This window comes from Mus pahari, chromosome X (assembly GCF_900095145.1).
Source record: "Mus pahari chromosome X, PAHARI_EIJ_v1.1, whole genome shotgun sequence".
In the NCBI taxonomy this organism is placed as follows: Eukaryota; Metazoa; Chordata; class Mammalia; order Rodentia; family Muridae; genus Mus; species Mus pahari.
In genome coordinates, this window is record NC_034613.1 from 72,465,578 (window position 1) to 72,489,014 (window position 23,437).

At 35.3% G+C, this 23,437-nt stretch overlaps 1 protein-coding gene across 8 annotated transcripts in view; it reads left to right on the plus strand.

Moving 5' to 3' along the window:
- The window catches only part of Dmd (dystrophin), a 2,621,826-nt gene that overhangs the window by 2,182,593 nt on the left and 415,796 nt on the right, over window positions 1-23,437 (plus strand). For all 8 annotated transcript variants that reach the window (XM_029534042.1, XM_029534043.1, XM_029534037.1 and 5 more), the window contains exons 56-57: window positions 7,894-8,066; window positions 16,119-16,275. In XM_029534042.1, coding sequence (XP_029389902.1) covers window positions 7,894-8,066; window positions 16,119-16,275 — 330 coding nt within the window. The remainder of the gene's footprint in view (window positions 1-7,893; window positions 8,067-16,118; window positions 16,276-23,437) is intronic.

The window sequence follows — 23,437 nt, forward strand, 5'->3', positions numbered from 1 at the left end:
CATCATTTTTACGATTAACTGCATACTTACTAACACAGAGAGAGCCACTCTTTATGAGCCTGTTTCTCACAGATCACTATGGACACTAAGGTCCTTTCTCAGATGCTACTTCATAATGTTCTCAAATTACCCCATAAGGATAGCTTCTAGTTTATTTTGGACCATGTCTCTAACTTTCTACACACATGGAAATCAAGTCACTCTTTACTCCTAGTAAGTTGTAAGAGCCACTACTGTTTTTCCAATTATTTATATACTTACTAACTGCTCTCAAAAATCATCAGGGGCTGCATATTCATATGTACTTTATGACTTTTGTCTGAATGGGAAAGAGTGTGCTTTAAAAGACCAATAGTCAGAGACAGGTAAGAGTGTTCTTGAGTTCCTCTCAACCTAAGACAGAGACATACATCAATGCTATGTTTGATCTCCATGACGAATGAGAAGGAGCAATATAGACACTGACCTGAGACAGGCACGGTCACCTGGCCACTCTATACCCTAGATGGGATTATGGGAAATAAATAAATCATGTGCCTCTGTCCAACTTCTGGTACTGCTCATCTTTAAAAAACTAAGAAAAGGGGAATTGTGGTCTTCCTAGCCTTGAGCAAGCCCTTTCCAGCCTTGAACATGCTGAACAAACCTTGAAGGCTTGCCACAATGGACTTGAATGACCTAGGTGGAGTCTTCTGCCTTGGTTGCACATTCAACTTCCTACAGAAACTTAGAAGAATAGACTCTCTGCTGACCTTTCTTTGCAACATAATCCAGATGAAACAAAGGATGGAGTCTGTGGTCTTGCCCTATATAAATGCAGTGCTGAATATTAAACTTGAAGCCTTCATCAGAAAAAAAAATATGGGCAGTGTAGCAATAATTAAATTTTTAGAGCACTAGAGCCGTTTATTTTTATTGTTTCTGTGTTTGCTTCCTCATTTCTCAGTGACCTTGAAGTTAGAATGTGCTATTTATTTACTGAATTACTTACTTATTAATTAATTAATTAATATATTTTCATTAACAATAAAAAATTATATATATTTATAATGTGCAATATCACCTTTGAATAGCAACTCAATCACCTTCATTGTTTATTATTTTCGTGAAAAAATCTTCTAATCTACTCAGCAGTTTGAAATATCTCTAAAGGTTATTGTACATTTCCATTGAAAATTGTGTCTTTTTTCCCAATATCTCCCCTTTTTCATCTGACCCTCTCACCTAACTCCTGATAACTGTTACATTACTTTCTTTTATTAAACAAATTATTTATTTATTTTATGTATATGAGTACACTGTAGCTGTATAGATGGTTATGAGACGTCATGTGGTTGCTGGAAATTGAATTCGGGACCTGTGCTCACTCCGACTCTGCTCACTCCTGTTGGCCCCACTCACTCCAGTCCTTATTGTTCTGTCCCAAAGATTTGTTTATTATTATATCTAAGTACACTGTAGCTGTCTTCAGACACATCAGAAGAGGGTGTCTGATCTCATTAGGGATGGTTGTGAGCTACCATGTGGTTTCTGGGATTTGAACTAAAGACCTTCAGAAGAGCAGTCAGTGCTCTTTACCGTTGAATCATATCTCCAGCCCCATTACTATCAATTATATTTTAACTGTTTCAATTTTTCTGTATAAATGAGATTATGTAGCAGTTCTCATTTTATACCTATGTTAATTTACTCAGTATCTTCCAGGTTCATTCATGTTCAGGGAAATGAGGAGATTACATCCCATTTATGTCTGAATACAACTCATTGTGTCTATTGACATGTTTTCTTTGTCTACTCATTGAATGATGAAGACTTACAATGTGTCCATGTCTTAGCTCTTTCTGCATTGGGCACAATAAAAAAGAGACACAAATTCTCTTCAGCATACTGATTCTTTCCTTTGAATACCTGTCAAGGAATGGGATTGGGATTCCTTATGCAACAATTTTGTGTTTTAATTGTTTAAGGAATCTCAATACTATTATTTCTACAGTGGCTGACTTAGTTTGCTGAATACTTTTTTAAAGACAATTAATTCTATATACATAGATAAGAAAATATCATGATTTAAAACAGCCTAGTCTTCTATTGTTTAGAATAATAAAAACAAGAGTATAGCAGTAATTGTTTCTATCTTCCTTCTTTATGGTTCTTCCATTTAAACAATGGCATAAATTTTAGTAATCTTCCAAAATTGCCTTATTGCTTAGGAGCACCAAGGACTATTCTAAGTGTTAAAGATGCAGAATAATTGAAATATTCCATAATCTTGTCCTTGTACTTTCTGTTGTAAAGTTTTATTTTCAATCACTTTCTAGGTCGTCTTCTTTCCTTTTATTTTTTTTATTATTATTTTCTTTATTTACATTTCAAATGCTATCCCGAAAGTTTCCCATACCCCTCCCCCCACCTCTGTTCCCCTTCCCACCCACTCCCACTACTTGGCCCAGGCCTTGCCTTGTGCTAGGTCATATAGAGTTTGGAAGACCAAGGAGCCTCTATTCCCACTGATGGCCGATTAGGTCATCTTCTGCTACATATGCAGCTAGAAACACAAACCCAGGGGGTACTGGTTAGTTCCTGTTGTTGTTCCACCTACAGGGTTGCAGCCCCCTTCAGGTACTTGGGTACTTTCTCTAGTTCCTCCATTTTCTTTCCTTTTAATTTAGGGAACTTGATTGATTTTCTTTCTACTACCACTCACTTTCCATTGCATTCAGGTACTGCAATTTATTACCACTGTTCATAAATTAAGCTTGTTTCATCTTAGTTCCCTTTCTACACTGGTCTCCCCACCTGGAAGTCTTCTTCCCTCTGTTTTCTCAATTCTGTCTAACACTTCTGACCCGACACAAATCTTATCACTTCATAAAGTCTATTTCTAATCACTTGGTTTCCATCTGGATCCCCTTGTAATTGTAACCTTTATATTTCTTGTTAATTATTAAATATATGTGTTCTATATGCTGTACAAAGTGGTTGTTTTTTTCAAAATTACTCGGTACAATATTCAAAGCAATCAACCATCTAAATGAGTAATAGTGTTTAAGTTGAGTGATTTAAAAATAGGCACACCCTCATAATGGCAGGGAGAAGGGTATGAGATAGGGGATTTCCAAAGGGGGACCTGGAAAGGGGATAGCATTTGAAATTTAAATAAAGAAAATATCCAATAAAAGGGAAAAAAGAAAATGTGCTAATAAGGGAAACAGTAAGAGAAACAAACATATCTATTTAGCTGCTTGGTTTTATGTTTTCCTGGGTTGCTGAGAAGGGGGATTTGCAACAGGAGATGAGACTCTCAGCGGGGAGGGGTGAGGGCATGTGGAATTTCTAAAATTTCTACCTGAAGCAGAGTACCCACCCAATATCACTGTGACCTCTCATCAGGTTTTATATCTTGTCTGAGCCTTCTTGGTGCTCACTGATGAATGTTCTCCAGAATTACAGAGATTTTTAAGCTACAGATTTCTTTTCCCACAAGTACATGTCATTTTTCCATTTGCACTCATTTTCTTGATTTCATGTTCCTTCTTGTTGGGTCTCCATCTCTATTTAACCTCATCTCTATTTAACACTCTCCAGAAGAATAAGATCATGAAATCATCTTTGAGTACTGAAAAACGAGTGTAGTTTCCACTGTCTCACAACAATTTTAAATATATTTTAAATATAATGAATATATGTTGGAGTATTGCTAATACAAAATTTTACCACTCAGCTAAAACCTCAGAGGTAATGTAGCCTTGCTGATAAGAGCACACACCCTGAAGTCTAAGTGTCTGGGTTCAAAATCTGACAGCACTGTTTGTTAGCTATGTGACCTTGGGCAGTTTTTCACACTACGGTAAATTCATTCTCTTACATGGAAAATGAAGGTAATGTTGTTTGCTATAGAAGATTAAAAAGATTAAATAAGCTTCTACATATACAGTTCTTTGGGCAATGCCTACTGTAGAATAAGACTTACATACGTTAGTCTTCTTGTTTATACACAAAATATTTGTTCACTCTTTACTAGCTATTGTTCTTCCTGAAGAAATACAATCACAAAGGAAAAACAAACAATAGCAACAAAAACTAGAAACAAAACAGCACAGGTGTAGTACCTGTGACTTGAGTGAATTAAAACTAAAATTGATTACTGACTAAGAATCCCGCTGGCTTTCCTTACCAACCTGTTGTTCTGTGCTTCCTAAGTCTAATACAAACCTAAGATCAATGATCTCCTGGTAGCTTTATGCAAATAGATATATGTTCCAGCTGAACTGTTGTATTGGTGTTTCCTTCTCACCTACAACTCATACTGCCTGTTAGTGATGAAAATCTCCATTTAACCTTGAAAAGAGAGCTCTGTGACCCTTACCAATACTTATTTCAGGTGCAGTCCTCCACCTTTACATTTTTGGCAAAAGCCTTCTATCCTAAAGAAGTAGGGCAAAACTATGCTTATGCTGATGTTTTAGGTCATTGCTTGATGTAACTAATTGTCCCCATGGTCCTGTAAACAAAAAGAAGAATCACTGGGAAAATTTCTTCTCTGACAACAGAAGTATTTTATAGGTGGTCCTGTATGTCCTCTTTCAAAATGAAAAATCTAGTCAGAGTTTAATTTTTCACTCAACCAAGTGATCTATGTTAGTAAGTGCTTTGTATGTTTTTAAAATCAAAATTATGTTTATTTTAAGTGTTCTTGTCTTTCTCCATTAGTTTTCTTTGTGCAACTTCAATATCTACTGCATATTGCACCTAATATTCAGTATGTTACTGGAAATGGCCTAAGATCTGAAGAAAACTAAATCAATTTCCTATATATATATATATATATATATATATATATATATGCATGACATTTAAACTTCATCTGTCATCTGTGACAAATAGAAAAAGTAGATGTAGCTCACTAAGAATCAGTGCTAAGAGGCAATGACCAGGTTGGAAGATTCATAAGATCTTTGTAAGATACAAAGACCTTACTATACCTCTTTTATCTGTTATGCTACACTACCATCATGACATAGAAAACTGACATAAGACTTACCTGCCAGTGCCCACACAACACTTCATCTGTGTGCCTTTCTAAAAGGAAGAGTTTTGATCCTAGTATCTGAGATTTAGCAAGAACTCTTCATCAATATTTAGTCATCAGTATAAATGAATTAAAAGAAAAATACACACTTGATTTTAAAATTAAAGACAGAACTGTCACTTGCATTTCTCCTATTTTTCCCACGATGCCAAGACTAAACAAATAATTGGTACTTAGATGAATACTTGCTTATTCATTTTGTGTTCTTTTCTTTGCTAGTGAGACAACAAAGATTTTTATATTCAGTAGAAAGGAAAGGAAGAAAATTCCTTCCATTTGTGGAAAGGAAAAAAAATTAACACATTAATGAATCAGCATTCTATTTGCACCTCAGAGGTTCTCTCTTATTCAGTAAAGAAAAGTGTTCATCACTTCATGCTGCACATGAGCTTAAAGAACTAGAAATTAGGGCTGAGTCTTTGCTATCAGGGCAAGGTAGAAAAATGCAAATGTGTGATGATTTATATGAATAGGATGTTTGAACATATATTCTATTGTTTAAATTATTTTCTGGGATTGGGGATGTATCTCAGTGGTCATAGAGCCCTTACATGTGTGATTTCTTCAGAATCATCCCAATTCCAGAAAGAGAAAAGAAAAGAAGAGAGGAGAAGAAAAGGAGGAGGGATGTAGGGAGAGAGAAAGAAAGAAAAAGAGGTAAAGAGAGAGACAAAGAGAGAGAATATCAGTTAAGTTTCCTGAATATATCCATATTTATTTTCATTTTTCTGAATATATCTTTTGGAAAGAAATGTTAGGTTGTGTACAAAGATTATAAAAGTAACATGAGAGATATGAGTGAGGGAATGCTCCCAAAGTTAAATCTGATTTTCTATCCTGAATTATTGAGATAATTAGGTCACCTTTCTCCTTTGCTAAAGAAATGGTAAATTACGTGTATACTATATACTTAAAAATGACAAAGCAAAAATCTGGATGTGGTTCTGCATGTATGTACTAAAATTTCAAACACTGAGACAGGAAGATCATGAGACCCAACCTAATCTGGATAACATAGTGGAATTGTGTGTGTGTGTGTGTGTGTGTGTGTGTGTGTGTGTGTGTGTGTATGTGTAGGGAGGTGTTGGGCATGATGATGGTGGTGTATCCCAGTGTCCCAGAGAGAAAGAAAGAAAAAGAAGAAAATCCTGGAAATGATGCCTATCTGATTAAACTCCATGCTGCAGGATCTCATGAATAATTTTCTACTATATTTTCTGATTTTGAAATCCAGCTATAACCTCTTGAAAAAACCCCAAGTTTTGTGGGGTAGGGATAGATGCTCTTCCATCTGTTTTATTATTTCCCTTCCTTTAGTGTCTGAGGTCATCCCATCTGTATTCCCCTTCCAGTATTCAGAGTCCATCAGGGCTACTTTGGCTGCCAAAAATAGTGACAAGCAACATTCATTGTCCTTCTACCTTGCACGCAAACTTCTGCATTTAAAGTGACTGTGGCTGGAAACATGAGCCACTACTTCAAGATTACTAACACGTTATTGCTGCCACCTCTCCTCTTATTTTAGCAGAGTCATTTAATTCAGTTTTAGAAAGAGTAAGAGACAGAGGGTAGGGAAGGGAATTTTTTTCAGTCACACAGATCAATGCAATTTGTTGAAGCTTCAGAATGAATTTTTAAATTTGTTGAACAGAAGCATACAAGTCTCTAAGAGCAAGTAAAAGAATGTACAAAGCCTCCATTCATTGTGTAGGCAGAATGGAATGCTGCTACCCGGCAGCTCTCTAAGGAATGTTCCTTTGGCTTTGACTGTTCTGCTGGAAACAAGGAGGGAACCACATATATAAAACGAATTTATAATGTCTCTGCCTTATTATGGCAAAATGATAAGAAATGTTGGCTGTTTAATATAAACTGTCAGTTGCATATTCCAGGCCTCCATTCTTTGAGGTCCCTCCCACATCCACACGCCTGGCTACTATTAAAGCAGGGAGTACAAAGTGGCCGATTATGATTATTGACTGTCCAGGCCTGTGCTCTTAAACTCATTCTGTCAACAGAATGTAAGCAAAGTTAGCATTTTAAAGCAGGGCCCATTCCATTTCTGGGTTTTCTTAGGTTTGCTATGCAACAGGATCAGTGCTGTAGTCCCCGGTTCAAGCTGAAAATGTTACACAGGAAGACATATCATGTAAAGGTATTATGATGTTTTTGTTATCTGTGTCTATACAAATGAAACTTAATGTCATAACTCTTGTCATCCTACCTGCCAAGTCTGAAAATATGATGGTACTTTAAATGGGAATGCTTAGTAATCATTGTTTGATGTTGATATATCTATGATGCCATAGTACCAAGGTGAACTGCTGTGCATTTTCAGGAAGATGCTCTTGTCTCAATGAGTCCCATTAATGTGCTGGCATTGGACAAAGTACAACATTGTTTATGTATTTCTTCATGTTATTATGGTCACAATCAATATAATAGATTAATACATGCATTGAAAATATAATTTGGCTCATTGTAGTGAAATGGTATCTACTTTACCAAATCATTTTATTTTATCATATTTTATTTGATAACGCATATGTGTGTATATCAGAATATTTTATACATGGGTTAGAAATTTTAAATTTGGAAATGTACTATCTGTATATTAATTCTAATTTATAAATATAATAACTTACAAGGCAAGACACCAAAAACATTATTCAGACATATTTTATTGTTAGTTGCCAAGCTAGAATTTCTTTTGAACTAATAATTCTTTTGAGTTCTTCAAATTCACATTCACAGCTAGTCTCTTTGTTTGGTAATTCTGAATGTGTTTTATTGCTTTCTGGTAGGATCTCCAAGGAGAAATTGAAGCTCACACAGATATCTATCACAATCTTGATGAAAATGGCCAAAAAATCCTGAGATCCCTGGAAGGTTCAGATGAAGCACCCCTGTTACAAAGACGTTTGGATAACATGAATTTCAAGTGGAGTGAACTTCGGAAAAAATCTCTCAACATTAGGTGAGCAATGATCATGGTGGGGAGAGGTGGGGAATCCAGATGTGATTAAAGATGGCAAATGTCTCCTAATTTTTCTAGCACAGGTAGCTAATATCTCATATGTAAATTATCCAATTTTAAAATGATTTATTTTATTTAGAATAAATGAATCATTCATTTGCTTGGAATGGAGATGATATTTGCAGGTTCATTTTAGATTAAAATGGAACTGGTTTATAACCACAGGAGAGACATGTATTAAGACAGAGTAAATTTTAAAAAGGAGCACTGAGATCCTGATTTCAGAGTTCTCTCTTGGTGTATCATAGTGTAATGCAAAAAGCAATAAAATTATTGAATATTTGCTATGGAATTCTCTCTTTGGCATCTCTAAATGTATAAACCAAGGAGATTCTTTTAAAGCAGGACACAATATAACCAACAATTTAAAGACACACTCTCCAGAATTTGTGCAGCTAAGGAGATTATAGCCATTTATTATCACTTGATTTCTCTTAGATTTTGTTGTAGCGCACTCTCTGGAGGGTCACTGAACTTTTAGATTTTGCACTTATCTTCTCCTTTGCCAAATCAGCTTGTTTGAAAAGTGAGTGGATGCACCTTGCATCATTGCTAAAGAGGGTAAAAGGGAAGCTCAGGATCCTTGAATGGCTGATATAGGTATATAGAGGGACAAAGGAGTAGATCTGGTCTCTACTGTGCCCAGTGTAACGGGAAAGAAAAGCAAGCTCCATGCTTTCTGAGTAATTGCTTTTCCTAATCCACTAATTTTAAAATATGTTTGCGCTTCCATCAGTGCATATAGAAGGAGTGGTTGTGAAGATAGGTAGAAAGGTCAAATGAACTCAATAGTTAGAAAAGAAGGTATCCAATGGTGGGATTATTTACTACTCTGAGTTAGTTTGATCTTAAAAAAACAAAAACAAAAAACAAAACAAACAAACAAAAAAAAAACCAAAAAACCTTTCCCTCCTTCTTCATAGTTCTCCTAAATTGTCTGCAATTTCATCATATATCCCTCATAAGGAAGATGAATACCTGAAATTTATTAACTTGAAGGCACTTTTGAAAAATAAACCCTGCCCACTATGAAACAATGATAATGCTAGCAAGTAACAGAGGGTCTATATATGTCCTATCTACTGCTGTAAGCATTTAATAGCGTTTGACTCATGTGATGTTATCAGCATCCGTGAAAGGTAGACTTCATTCTTATACTGTCTTAGCCTTTGAAAAGAATGGGGGCAGAGAGGTTAAATGGGTTTCCAAAAGTGACTCAGTTAACAAGTGGCATGTCCAAGACCTATTCACAGTGAATTTAACTTCATCATATGAGCATTTAGTCATCAGAGTATTCTGTAGGGTTGACGAAAGAAGGAAATTTTCACAAATAAAATCATCATGATTGAAAATGTTGGATTGAGAACCAGATTTCAAAGAAAAGAAAGGCTTTATTTTTGCAAAGCTTTTTTCTCAAGTTTGCACAACCCAAGCCTCTGAGACTCTCATCTTCATCTCAGAGCTCTGCCCATGTTTTTTGAAATCTATGTGTTCATGATTGATAAGTTGGTGGCAACAATGGAATATTGCATTTTAATTATAGAAAGGCTCTATTAGTTCTCTACAATTTAAACGTCTAAGAGCAGTCCAAGTGCGTAATGACCATGGCCACATTTGTAACATCTGTCCTTAAAAATAATAAATTATGAACTGAAAATGTTTTGATGATTAAGGAAAAGAACATGATTCCCCTATTGCAGGAAAGAAAAAGAGGCTATAACTGTTGCAGAAGTCTCTTGATGCCTTCCTCTCCTTTATGTGAATATGATGAAATAATAGAAATGAAAGTGTCAAACAAGATGTCAGCAAAATATGGCCTCTTCATTTTCAGAAATTTCCCATATGCCAACTACTGCAGTTTAATAGTTACTATGATTAATCAATCAGAAAACAGTTACCTTAGCTTGTGGAAGATGCTGTGAATTCTGAAATTTGAATATTCTGATTAATGGTTTGAGCTTTTCAATAGGTCTCTGTAATAATCTAGAATATATTGTAAGTTCTCAATTATAAGAAGCAAGTAATCCTTCACATCTATATACTTTAGTTTATCTTGACACTCGACTGAAGTAGAGGTATCACTCATCCCATAGCAGTAGCACAGTAGAGGTAGAGATTATGAAATAATATAAAGGAACACTAGAATGATTGTCCATTGGAATATTTTTCATATTGAATGTCACTACATTTTTTAAAAAATGTTTCAAAATATCCTGAGAAAACAACCCTGTTTCTGTAGATTATAGCACATTATATACTCAAAAATGTATGATGTTCATTGCTTTGTGAGAGCATCAGAAACCATTCATGTATTTCAGAAAATGAAAGCAACAGTTGTGCAAAAATATTCTACCTAGGACACAAATTGTATCATATTGCTCCTTAGTTCAATATTTTTGATCATGTATACATATATTACTCATCCATTTGGTTGCTAACCTCTTCTTTTCTTTTGTTCCTCTTATGCTCCACTCCCATCCTTTATCTTTCTCACCAAGCAACATTCTAGTTCTTCTACAACAAGGAGTTCTGAGCAACTATATTCTGCTTTCCAATGCAGTTTTGATTTCTAACAGTTTTCTGTAACTTGTGAGAGATGCAGTATGGACACATGCTGCTTGGTTCTCATGTTTGGAACACAATTTCTCTTATTCTTTGAAATTTGACTCAAATTCTCTACTTATATTTTCCATTCTGGATGTTTTTCACCAGTTCTTTCCAAAACCACTAGAATTTACATTTGAAGGACTAAGTATATGGTAGAGTGCTTGTTTGATATAAATAAGATCTTTGGCTCAACCCACAACACAAGCACAGACACACACAAATACACACTCACATACACAATACACCAATTTCCTATAGGTATCCATGAGTTGTTTCATGTTTGTCAGCTTCCACTAAATTAAATAAAAGATGTATAAAGTCAAAATAAGTCTAAAAGAATAGTCTTTCTACACCAGAATTGTTCTCTTTTCTAAATCTTTTACCACCTAACATGTAATCTTGAGCTAATTGCTTAAGTGCTTTAATTCTTTGTAACTCCATAAATTCTGAGATAATGCATTTTCAAGCCAGAAACATCACTGTGTGTGTGTGTTTGTGTGTTGTGTGTCCATGCTCACATATGTGTATTTATCTATGCCTGTGGGTATACGTACATGAGTGCAAGAGTCTAGAGGTCAATGCTAGTGTCTTCCTCAGTTGCCATCTAATTTTTTGACTCAAATTATCTCATTGAACCTTAAGTGCAGCAATTTGGCTAGAATATATGGCCAATAAACTCAGGGGCCCACCTGTCTCTGCTTCCCTGGGCCAGGGATTACAGATATATACCACTCTGCCTGGCTTAATATGGATGCTAGGGATCCAAAGGTTCCCATGCTTGTTCAGCAAGCAGTTGATGATTTTGTTCCTCTACCCAGCTCCTTGAATTTTATATTTGCATGGCACTGATTTATCTTTAAAATATACTATTAAAATGAATACAATGCCTTTGTGAAAAAATTGGTTGAAATTATAAAGTACAAACTTACTGTTTCATTCAAGAAAAGTGAATTATCTCTTCCATACACATTATCATATCACAAAAGATAGACCAGTAAGCAAACATCAGTGATAACTCAGTTCCATAGAGCAAGGTAAAAGATGGAAATCAAATAATATCTTTACTTACATATAGAAATGTGTATGTATGCTTACATAAACAGAATGAGAACTGAAATTTCAACAGCAGGATGATTAATGAAGACAAGTATTTTTCATGCTAAAATAGCCCATATCCACAGTCCTTCATCTGTATTCAGATGAAACATTGGATATGTGTTTTAGTATGAGGGTTACTTAATATGTTATTGATAAGACTTCAGCAAATTTGTATTTTATATTTTTATGCCTGGTGGAGAAAAACTTGTAAAAACTGTATGAATTTCGTGTTTGCTAAATTTTGCACATTAGTTTAAGAGACAGGAACACTACCAAATTCTTCAGCAACAATGAATCTCTTAGGGAATACTTGGTATTAGCAGTTATAATTGGGAGTTTTATTTTTCTATAGTGGAAAACACAAAGAACAAAGGGAAGAAGAGTCATCTACTTTTGAGGGGGAATAAAAGCAACTTGGACACTGAGCATTTCTGACCTTTCTCTTACTCTTGGAATGTTAATTATGTTGGAAGTTGCAAGGCCCAACTAGGAGGGAAAAAAAGGTTTACTTCTCTTTGAGTTTAATTCTCTGTCTTCATTTAAAGCCCTACAGCTCCCACTTTATTTCTGTAGTTCTTTATTATTTCTGCATCTGTACTGTTTCTTTCTGTCAACTTAAGTGCTACTGTATTACACATGGGCACACAGGATGCACAGGGATATATCACTAGCTTTATAAAGAAAGTCAAAGTGAAAAATGAATTCAATAGAGCACAATTTGCTTTAAGAATTGTGCTTTTCAGAGTAAAGTTTTATTAAGGATTTCAAACTAGGCATCAACCAAATCGCATTTGAAATATCTGTATCTAGAGAAATAGCAACCACTTTATCATCTGTATAATTCTTAGAATCCTGTCTCTGAAGAGTTCTCTAAATATCAAGCAGTACATCCCTGTACACCTAAAAGTTCTATATTTTACCCAAACCTTATAATTTGTGGAAAAAAATTTCAAAGATCAGCACTTGTCTTTTTAGAGGTGAATAATCCCCAAGCTCTTCTCTTCAATAATAAAGATGAATAATAGAGAATAGGTGGATGCTAACTGGGCCTTTTCAAACCATCTCTTTTGTTTTGTACTCAGTGAATAGGGATAAATAAAGTGCACTTGACCATTAAGAAGTCAGTTTTCCCTAGAATGTATAAAACCAGGATGCTTAAAGGTTTTTCTTATAAAGGGTGACTTGTAATTTTCAATTCCCAAATGTAAATATGGCCATATAACAGATGTGGCTCAGCAGTTGTCTTTAGATCTCTAGCCATACTTTTCCCCTCAGTTACAAAACAGGGTGTTTGGTGAAGGTGAGTTGAATTCATCTTAAACCTAACATACTTTCCAAAAACAATAAATAGATATAGAAAGTGAGCAGCAGCTACAAATCTTTTTTTCAGTAGATGGCTTTCCAAACACACAAACAGGCTGATTGTTCAGAAGTATTTGATATGTAGTCACTAAAGGTACAACAAGCAGCTTCTTCCAACATATAAACTACAAATATCTTAGAAAATTTTCAAAGGCTGAATATACTAAAGGAAAGTACTATACAATATAATACAGTTTCCTTATGTTTAGATTGCCTTCAAATCATGCCAAGTAGAGGCAACCTTTTTCCTAGAGAGACCCACATATAGCATTAAAGAACTCAAAGTAAATGCATTAAGGAATTATTTCTGAGTTGTGCAGGCTCAGCTGAAGAGCTGGGAAGGCACTCCTTAAAATCACTTAGATTTTGAAAGAAAAGACTGGAGATATGATTTCAGATGGGTGATCCTAAACGCTTGTGTACACTGAAATTTGAGAACTACAGCTTAGAATTATTTTAAATTGGATATGATTTTCTGACTAATTCAGCTCAAACCCACTCCTAAGTTCCTTTGCTTAGTCTTTTGCCTTCATGTCCCATCTACTGGAGGGAAAATGGCAGTCACTATTAACTATTATTATTAACTATTATTATTATTAGCTATTAGATGCATAGTAAAAGCAGTACTGCACCCCTCTCCTCCCAGCACTCAGAAAGCAGAGGCAATCAGATCTCTATGAGTTTACAGCTGGCCTGATTTACATAAAGAGACCTAAATAAGAAGGCTGAAAACTAAGATGCTGGTTCTTTTAAATATCAAACATTTTAAATTTTTAAGAAATTCCATACCTTAAGACATGTCCTGTCACACAGATACTGGATTTTCTCTTGGAATGCTCTATCATGTTAATTTGCTTTAACTACCAAGTAAATGGAAGACAGGCATTGGGCATCTTTATCTCTCCTTTTCCCCCATCACAACCCAATACCTCGTATGACTTAAATATGTATTGAACCCATGTCATTGCTGCTGTTGACTGCTATTCCATGTGTCTCTATCTACATGCCTGTCAAAATGTCCTGCTTGATTGCTTCTTTCCCCTTCCATGTAGCCAAGCTCTAAATGCCAAACATTGTAGAGAATTTTGTGACCAGTACTCACTATACTCTTTAAATAACTAAAACATTGAATTGGGAATTCTCAGTTAGGCTTCTCAGAGGAAAATGATGACTCTAGAAGGGAGAAGAAACAGAAAAATAAAGAATTGACCTCTATACCATATACAATCTGCATATATATATATATGCATATATATATATATAGTGTTTTCATAGCATGTTACAACATGGTTAACTTATTATATAATAATACTATTAAAGAGTTGAGCTGTTTAATTTCTCTCACTCATAGTAAAATTCTACATTTTTAACAAGTTGCATCATGTATTATAGAATTAACATTCTTACATATTAGAAAAGTACAAAGATGAAAGGAAATATTGCAAATCTACCCCTGAAAGAAAACCTGGTTGTCATATTTTGTACACCTATCTACTCACAAACTTTCACAAAATGAAAAAGATTATACTTCTCTTTTTGGAATACACTTTCTCTTTTTCCATATGCATTAAAATCTGCCTAGGCCGCCATACTGAATATTGCACAGGGTTTCATTGCATGACATTATCTTAATAGATGTGATAAAGTCCTTATCACTGAATATTTGTGGGTTTTTAGTTTATCACAATCATAAACAGTCCTTCAAATTGATACTTTCTTCCTATAACTTTGTGGTTTTTTTTTCAGTTGCTTTCTTCATATTCCTTGAATTGAACATTTCTTTGTACCCTTTAAAGACTTTTATGTCTTCATTATATTAGCTTTCAGAAAATTTGAGACAATTTGGTTTCAGTAGTAAGTACATAATCTAGTAATTCTAAGTCCAGAAGGAAAGTTATATTGGAAATGTCAGGCTAAGTTACTGAATAGACAAGGGAAATATTCTTCTACCTGGCTGCTTTACATTGTATTTCTTGGCAGCCCTGGAGACTTTAGTGTATTTATTTTACAGGCAGCATTAATTTTTATGAATTCATTAGTGCTTGTTGATAAAATGTAAACGATGCATCATGGTTGCAGATTGACCTGAGGATAAATCTCTGTAACTTTCCCCTTTGTTTTCTGGATAATGATTTATTTTATTCATTTACTTTCTCCTCCTCAAATGAAATGTGGGCTTTATAGCACAGATCATTCATTTGTATATTCCTACACAGCTTCTAAGGATTAACATGTCCTAAATACAGCTGATGGGAGAGCACTCAATCTCCTGCCTAAATTATTCATGTTTGGGGGAAGCTTTCTGACAAATGTCTGATTTTCCTCTTCCACTGAATTGTTATCTCCATACCTTTTACACGAAGGAAATAATACAAAGATGTTGGAACTTAAAAATCAAATCCCAGATGCAAAGGAAGCAAGAGGGGCAGAGGGACAAGGGAAGCATATGGGAAGCAGAGTAAAAGGAACAGAGCAGATGGAAGGAGTCAAAGGAAAAGGCTGCCCAGGGTGGAAGAAACTGAAAAGTCGAAATGCGGGGAGAGACCTTTCCATTTCACAAAGCAGAAAGAATTCCAGTATGAGTCACATGAAAACTAAGGGATTTTATTAGTCACTGGTTGTAAGTCTTTTTCTATTCCAAACACCAAAACTCACTGAAAGAAACAGGATGGTAAAGCACTTGGTTCCAGTGTGGAGACCATGTCAAAAGTCTCAGAATTCTGCATGTGTAAAGAAACATATCCCTGAATGTGACCTTTCCTCAAAATTGTCAAGACAACAGCCCCACCCCATTTCATGACTCCCCAAATCTGGTAGATTTTTACTGATAGATGTGTATTATGTCAATATCCAAACAATGCAATGGAAGACTCATTAATTACACTTGTAACTATTCTGACACAGTTTGCTTCTGTTAATTTTCAGGTCCCATTTAGAAGCCAGTTCTGACCAGTGGAAGCGTTTGCATCTTTCTCTTCAGGAACTTCTTGTCTGGCTACAGCTGAAAGATGATGAACTGAGTCGTCAGGCACCTATCGGTGGTGACTTTCCAGCAGTTCAGAAACAGAATGATATACACAGGGTAGGATGTTTTAGAGACTAATAACTTATACATAGTAAGCATTAAATGACTATTTTTAAATTGTTTTTGATTAAAAATTAAATGGAGTGAAATATTTTTACTCCTTTAATCCAATGGTTAATTATAAATAATCCACACCCATTTTATTTTAAATGTCAAAAACTCCGCATTAGTAATATCCATTTTGTCTATTTTTAAACCCTTGTTATCATGGAAAATATTGAATATTTATAAAAGTAGACAGAATATTATAAAAAAACATTCATGTGCTTTCCAAGATATCAACAGTCCTCAATTCATGGACAGTCTTATTTCGTCTATGCCTCTATTCATTCCATTATAATTTTGAAATAAATCTCAGTCATGTTCCATTTATTCTTAAATATATTTGGAAGTATCTCAANAAAGAAGGGCTTGCTCTTTGTAAGTAAATACAGTAGTAATACAATGCTGTAAAATATCATATCAAGTATTCATATTCATTTTTCTCACATATAACATGTTAATGTTTTCAGTTGTATTTATATAATCAAAATGAGATCCATGCATTCCATTTAGTTAGCTTTTTATATTACAATTTTGTCATTTCTCCCTTACTTTTTTCTTCCCTCCAAACCTTCTCATATACCCCCTTCCTTTCTCTCTCAATCTCACCGCCTACTTTTCATTACTTATTCCTACATATAACCTGTTCAGTCTGTATAGTGTAACTCGTATACGTGTGTTCAGATATGACCATAAGGTATGAGACAACCAATTAGCATATTCCTCTCTGGAGAAGACTTTTGCTTCCATTCTTAGCATTTTTTTTAAGTTTCCTATAGTTCTTTGTATAGGGTTGAAGCCTTGTTGAATTTCTCCGGTCTGTTTTGGCATGTTTATTGTTGTTCTTGCTCAGCTCATGTTTAGGCATTCATATTAATGACATTTAATAGATGTAGCTTCTAATATTACTAGTTGATACAATATCACTGAAAACTCCCTGATTCTCTGACTCTTATAATCTTCCTACCCATCTTCCACAGTGTTTACCGATCCTTAGGTTATGGACTGTTTTGTAGATTTATCACTGAGAGGGCTCCACAACTCTGCATTTCGATCAGTAGTTGTTTTCTGTTATTGTCTTAGTCTGTTACTAAGAGAAAGTCTCTTGAGAATGAGAGGAATTACACTTGTCTGTGGATATAAGGACAGATGTTTAGATTGTTGTTAGGGATTTTGCTGGTCTAGTAACCTGGTGAATGTAGTTTCTCCTCCACAATCCATGACTTCACCAGTCCTGGGAAGTTGTCTAGGTTTCCAGTACCAAGTATGGTTCCCTCTTGTTTAACAATTCTTAATTTCAATTGGAGATCTATAAGTTATTGCCAAGGCATATATGCCACTATTGTACCCTTAAAGTTATGGAGCAATGTTGGCCATTATGATTCATAGGTGTCCTAACTGGATAGGACTGTTGGATGTTTCCCTGATTTGGAAGATTGCTTTTCTAGTCCTCAGGGAGGAGGCCTTCTGGAGAATTTCAGGTTAGGGGGGGTCTCCGGGCCCTCTTTGTGAGGTTCGTAGCCTGCTTCTTCAGCAATAGGGACTTAGATTCCATTCCTGCAGATGGGCAGACAAGGGCAGTAGCAATAACTTGTAGGTTTGGGGAGACTCTTGGACAATCCTGACTATGCTGGATAGTTTTATAACTGGAAGCAAGCTAGAGTCACTGTGGAATAAGGAGTCTGCCTCAACTGAGAAAATGCCTCCAGAAGATTAAGGTGTAGGCAACCATGTAGGGCATTTTCTTAATTAGTGATTGAATCAGAAAGGCCTGGCCCATTATGTGTAGGACCATCCCTAGGTTGATGGCCCTGGGTTCTATAAGAAAGCAGGCTGAGTAAGCCATGGAGAGCAAGCCACTAAGCAGCACCTGACTCCATGCTTTAGTTCCTGTCCTAAGTTCCTTCAGTGACTATAGTATGGAAGTATAAACCAAATAAACCATTTTATCCCTACTTGGTTTGGCCAGGGTATTTTATCACAGCAACCCTATCTAGGGCATGGACCAAAAACTCAAAAGAGGGTTTCTTGTTTCTGATACTGACATTTTTTGATAGGTGTTCTGTCTTTGGGAAAGAGAATTATCAACTCCAATCTATTTCTTAGCTTCCTCTACTCACCATTTTTATACCATTTATATAAAATTAACAAGATAACTGTCTTTCTAATGTTGAGTATAATGAGTCATTTCTCCCATAGCATCCTTCACCATTGGCCAATTGTTTGTTTTTGGTTTTGTTTTGTTCTGTTGTTCTCTCTCTCTCTCTCTCTCTCTCTCTCTCTCTCTCTCTCTCTCTCTCTCTCTCTGTGTGTTCTGTCTTCTCAAGAAGTTTCTGAATGGGAAAGTCAGAGATTTTGTTTTCTTCCCTTTTCAAAACTATATCGCTTACTGGAGTATAAGACGCATAATAGATACTGATAACTGTTTTGTTTCAAATGGGAATAAAAGGTCCAAGAACAGAAATGCACAGCAAGCCAAATAAATTACAATCAAATTTTAAAAACCTTGTTAAATGGTAACACTTTTGTATATTCAGTCCCTAAAAGAAATATCTCACTGGAGACTCAGCCAATGGTAGCCTCTTAAAGAAAGGTCAAACAATGGCTTATATTATTCCAGAGAAAAGGACACAGGAGTTTACAAAAAGGAAAAAAATATGAAGACACAGAGGTCTTTGAAAAATAATGTTAAGAAAGGTTTCAGTTTCTTAAGCTACTTCTTTTTATGTAATTCAAATTACTAATTATTTTTTGGTTCTTTGAGACAGGGTTTCTCTGTATAGCCCTGGCTGTCTTGGAACTCACTTTGTAGACCAGGCTGGCCTCAAACTCAGAAATCTGCCTGCCTCTGCCTCCAGAGTGCTGAGATTAAAGGTGTGCACCACCACACCCAGCTTCAAATTACTAATTTTTTATAGCAAGTTTATATGTAATACTGCTGTATTTTTATGTGTCCTAATTTGGAGTAGTCCAATACTGATATATGTGTTTAACACTCATTGGGAAAAATGAACATTTTTGTTGTTTGAAAAATGTTTTTACACAATATATTTAGATTATATTCTCTCCCCTTCCCTAAGCCCTCTCAGATTCTTTTCACCTCACTCCCAACTCAAATTCATGGTTTTGCTCTATCTCAAAAAAGAATTAAGCAAAATCCCCTCAAAAATCAATACACACTATAAAAACATGAAAATACCAAAACAAAAACAAAAGGTAGACAAGAAAAAATGGGAGTGTGTGTGTGTGTGTGTGTGTGTGATGTGTTAGTCATCTATTCTAGGGCGTGGGGCCTTCCATGGATATTGTATGATTGGAGAAAATTGATTTCACTTTCCCAGCAGGTATCAATTGCAAATATTTTCTTTGATATGGTAGGATGCTTTGTCTTCCCTTATCAGTGCTATGATTCTGTCTTGTTTGAACCTGTGCAGGTCTTGCATATACTGTCACAGAACTTGCAAGTGCCTATGTGTACCAAACTGTTATGTCTGGAAGATTCTACTTCCTTTGAGTCATCTACTACCTCTGGCTCTTAATATCTTTACCCTCCTCTTCTGCCAGAGAAGGATAAGCATTTTAAATAGAACTCTTTGTATGATACAGTAGAAACTTAATTTGTGAAAAAAAAGATATAATTTTATTATAGCTGGGAAGCTAAAGAAAACGAATCATTGGAAAAGTACACACAGAGTAAATAAATAATGATTGTGACTACTATTTTGTCCAACAGGAGAAAGATGGGGAAATTGGTCAACAAAGCTGTCATGATCCCCTTTTCTAACATTTTGTTATAACTACTTATTTCCTGTCCCTGACTACTTGATCTGATAGCTTACTAATTGTTCAAGTGTTTGTACTTAAATTCTCAGTCTCTATTCCAAAAAAATCATGTGTTGAGAAGACAGAGTTGGTAACATTGCTTGTAACATGTGCTTGAGTAATTGAGCACTCAGATGCATGCCTATGGGCTTTATCCCACTTGTAATGTTGTCGCATTTGATGTGAGTTCCTCTAGTCTCCCACCTTCGCTGTTACTCACATTCAATCACCATACATTTGAATAACTAAGCACCCTCTGGTAAAGTGTGTTCAGTTGCTTTGACACACAGTTTTATTTGTGATTTTGCCTAATGCACAACTGCACTTCTCTTCTATCTTTATGGTGGTAGATATCACAAAGCATTGCCCTTTCTCAAGAAATCTATCACTCCTAAGCTCAGTTTTATACCCAGTTTTACTCTGCAGTGGCTCTTTCAGAGCTATACTACAAAGACTTACTCAGCAGTGACACACTTGTGGCCTGGACAAAAAGAATAAAGGAAGATTCTTTGAAGCAGTGTTTTCTGTCAGAACATCAGAACTCAGAAGGAGCAAAAGGAAATGAAGTCAGTATAAAACTCCATTAAATGTACTCAATAGTATGTTTTGAATTTTACTTTTGTTTGCCTTCCATGTTTCCAGGATCAGATTTTTCTGCTTCTTTATTAGATTAGTGATTCAATTGCTGTTTATATGACTTCTAGGCTGGGTATCAAGATGGATCACTTGGAGTTGTAAATTCAATTTTCATGTTTTTCACTGTCACTTTTAAAAATCATCTCCTTTATTATTGGTGGTAAACTATTAACACCCTTGATGAGTGCTTTTGACAGGAACCTGTTTTGGGATTTCTATTGCTGTGATAAAACACAATGTCCAAAAGCAACTTGTAGAGTAATAAGTTGTATTTCAGCCTACAGCTTCAAGTCCATTATCCAAGGAAGTCTAGGCAGGAGCCTGAAAGGAGGAACAGATACCATGGAGGCCACAGAGGAGTAAGCTTACTGGCTTGCTACACGTGGTTTGCTCATCCGGCCTTCTTTTTTATTTTTTTATTAGATATTTTCTTCATTTACATTTCAAAGGCTATTCCCTTTCCTAGTTTCTTCTCCAAAAGTCATCTTACCTTCTTATATCACTCAGGACCACCAACCTAAAGTTGGCACTATCCACAGTGAGCTGGGATGTCCCTCATTAGCCATCAATATATATATATATATATATATATATATATATATATATATATATATATATATATATATATATAGTATGCATAGTGCCTGCAGAGGTCATAAAGAATAACAGATCCTCTGGAATAGGAGTTTTTAGACCATTAGGGATGGTTATGAACGCCATGTGGGTGCTGGGAACTGAACCCAGGTCTTCTGCAGGAGCAGCAAGTGCTCTTAACCACTGAGCCATCTCTCCAACCCAACAGGATAACAGGGCTGGTCTTATAGATCCAAAACTACAGAATATCCATGACACAGGGCAAAAAGAGGATATCTGACATGGGTACCAGTGAGGTTCCAGTATTGATAGAATACCAGGAACCAGGAGCCTCAGAACACACCAATGACTCATTGCAATGAGCATTTCCAAGTAAAGAAGTTTGAAAAAAAGGGCATACTGTAGGACACATTTTGACACACAGCAGCCTCCAAAATGAGATTTTTATTTCCTCTGTTAGGTGTAGCTTGAAAAGATGGAGAGTGGGTATGAGGGGATGGCCAGATGAGTTCACGAGGTAAAACTTACAAAGAACCAATAAACAGTTTTAAGGAAAGAAAGTGCATTATAAGCTTGCCTACAGGCCTGTCTTGTGGAAGCTTTTAATTTCCCCACTGAGTTTCCCTCTTCCAAAATGGCTCAAGTTTTTGTAAGGTTGATATACAACTAGCCAGTACAGAACATGTACATAACCTATTAAAATACCAAAAGTTGAAACTATGATGGAATATATAGTTCATTTTAATATTGTTTTGTCTAAAGTTGCTTAAAATTGGTGAGATTATATTTTTTATTATCTTTAGAGTAATCATACAATTTCATAACATAGTCATTCTCAGATACTGTGATAAGAGATCTATGATTTTACAGTAAGTAGAATGCCAAGATGTTCCACACAACTTGTTAAGAACTGCTGTTTCACTTCTCAAAGTAGTTTTGTTACCCATGAGAGTAGATCTGTGTTCCCCAAACCAGCTGGGCAGCATAACAACTCTAAGTGTATGGCTCTGAAGTCTAATTAATAAAATAATGTTCCATATGTGGTGAAATGTTATAAAATTAAAACTAAAATGTGCCTTAGCAAATACAAACTGACCAATTTTATATCTTTGGAATATATTATCTTGGCTTTTACAGTTACTAATTACTTGCCTCACTAGACTGACTCGTTTTCAATTAGTGTGTATTATTCTGGCCCAGATATAGTTTTAAAGCTGACCTCCTTTGTTTTACTTGAGCAGCCACTAAAATGATATTTATTACTTGTCTACTTCTGTGATTAACCTAGAGAGAGTCTTAAAGCAAACCATAATGGGGAACATCCAAAGAGGGCTGCAATAAACCAGGAGCTTATTTAAGTCCTATCTTTGTATCCCCGATCCAAATGGAGATTAGATCTTGATTATAAGAACACTGTAGGTAATGGCTTTTTGTTTGAACTTTTACTAATGAAACTATTTGCTCTTAGGTTTTCATCTTTCAATTTAAAAATCTGTATAATCCCTTCCCTGGAGACCATTAAGGACACCTTCAAAGCTTCCTGAGTTTTTTCTGGTTACAATTTAGGTGGAAGTAATCAATATATACATTATTAAAACAGTGGACAGAAAGCTATTATTGCCAGGATGCTGTTGACAAATGAAAAGGCTTAAATAAAGTAGTTTACTTGTTCATTTGTCAGGTCATATATTATACATGTTCAATTTATTAAGATGCCACCACAAAGTGAGGCCAAGGATTAGAAATTCAATAATATATCCCCAAATCACATAGTAGATTTTACATTTATTTAGGTTAATTCTATTATCAATGCTGGTCTACATAATTCAACTTCATTTTCGTATATGTGTTAGCTTGACAAGTTCTCTGTGGTTTCTTTCTACAGAAAAAGAAAATGTCTTTTGGAATAGTATGGTCTGAGTTACTTCTGTGTTATTAAATACAGTCTTTCCTCTTACCTCTGAAAAACAACAAAAGATTGGAAGACAATGATTTATTTCAGCATACAATAATCTGGCCTCATGGAGGTCTAAGTATTTTCACTCTCCTGCAAAGTTCATTTTTG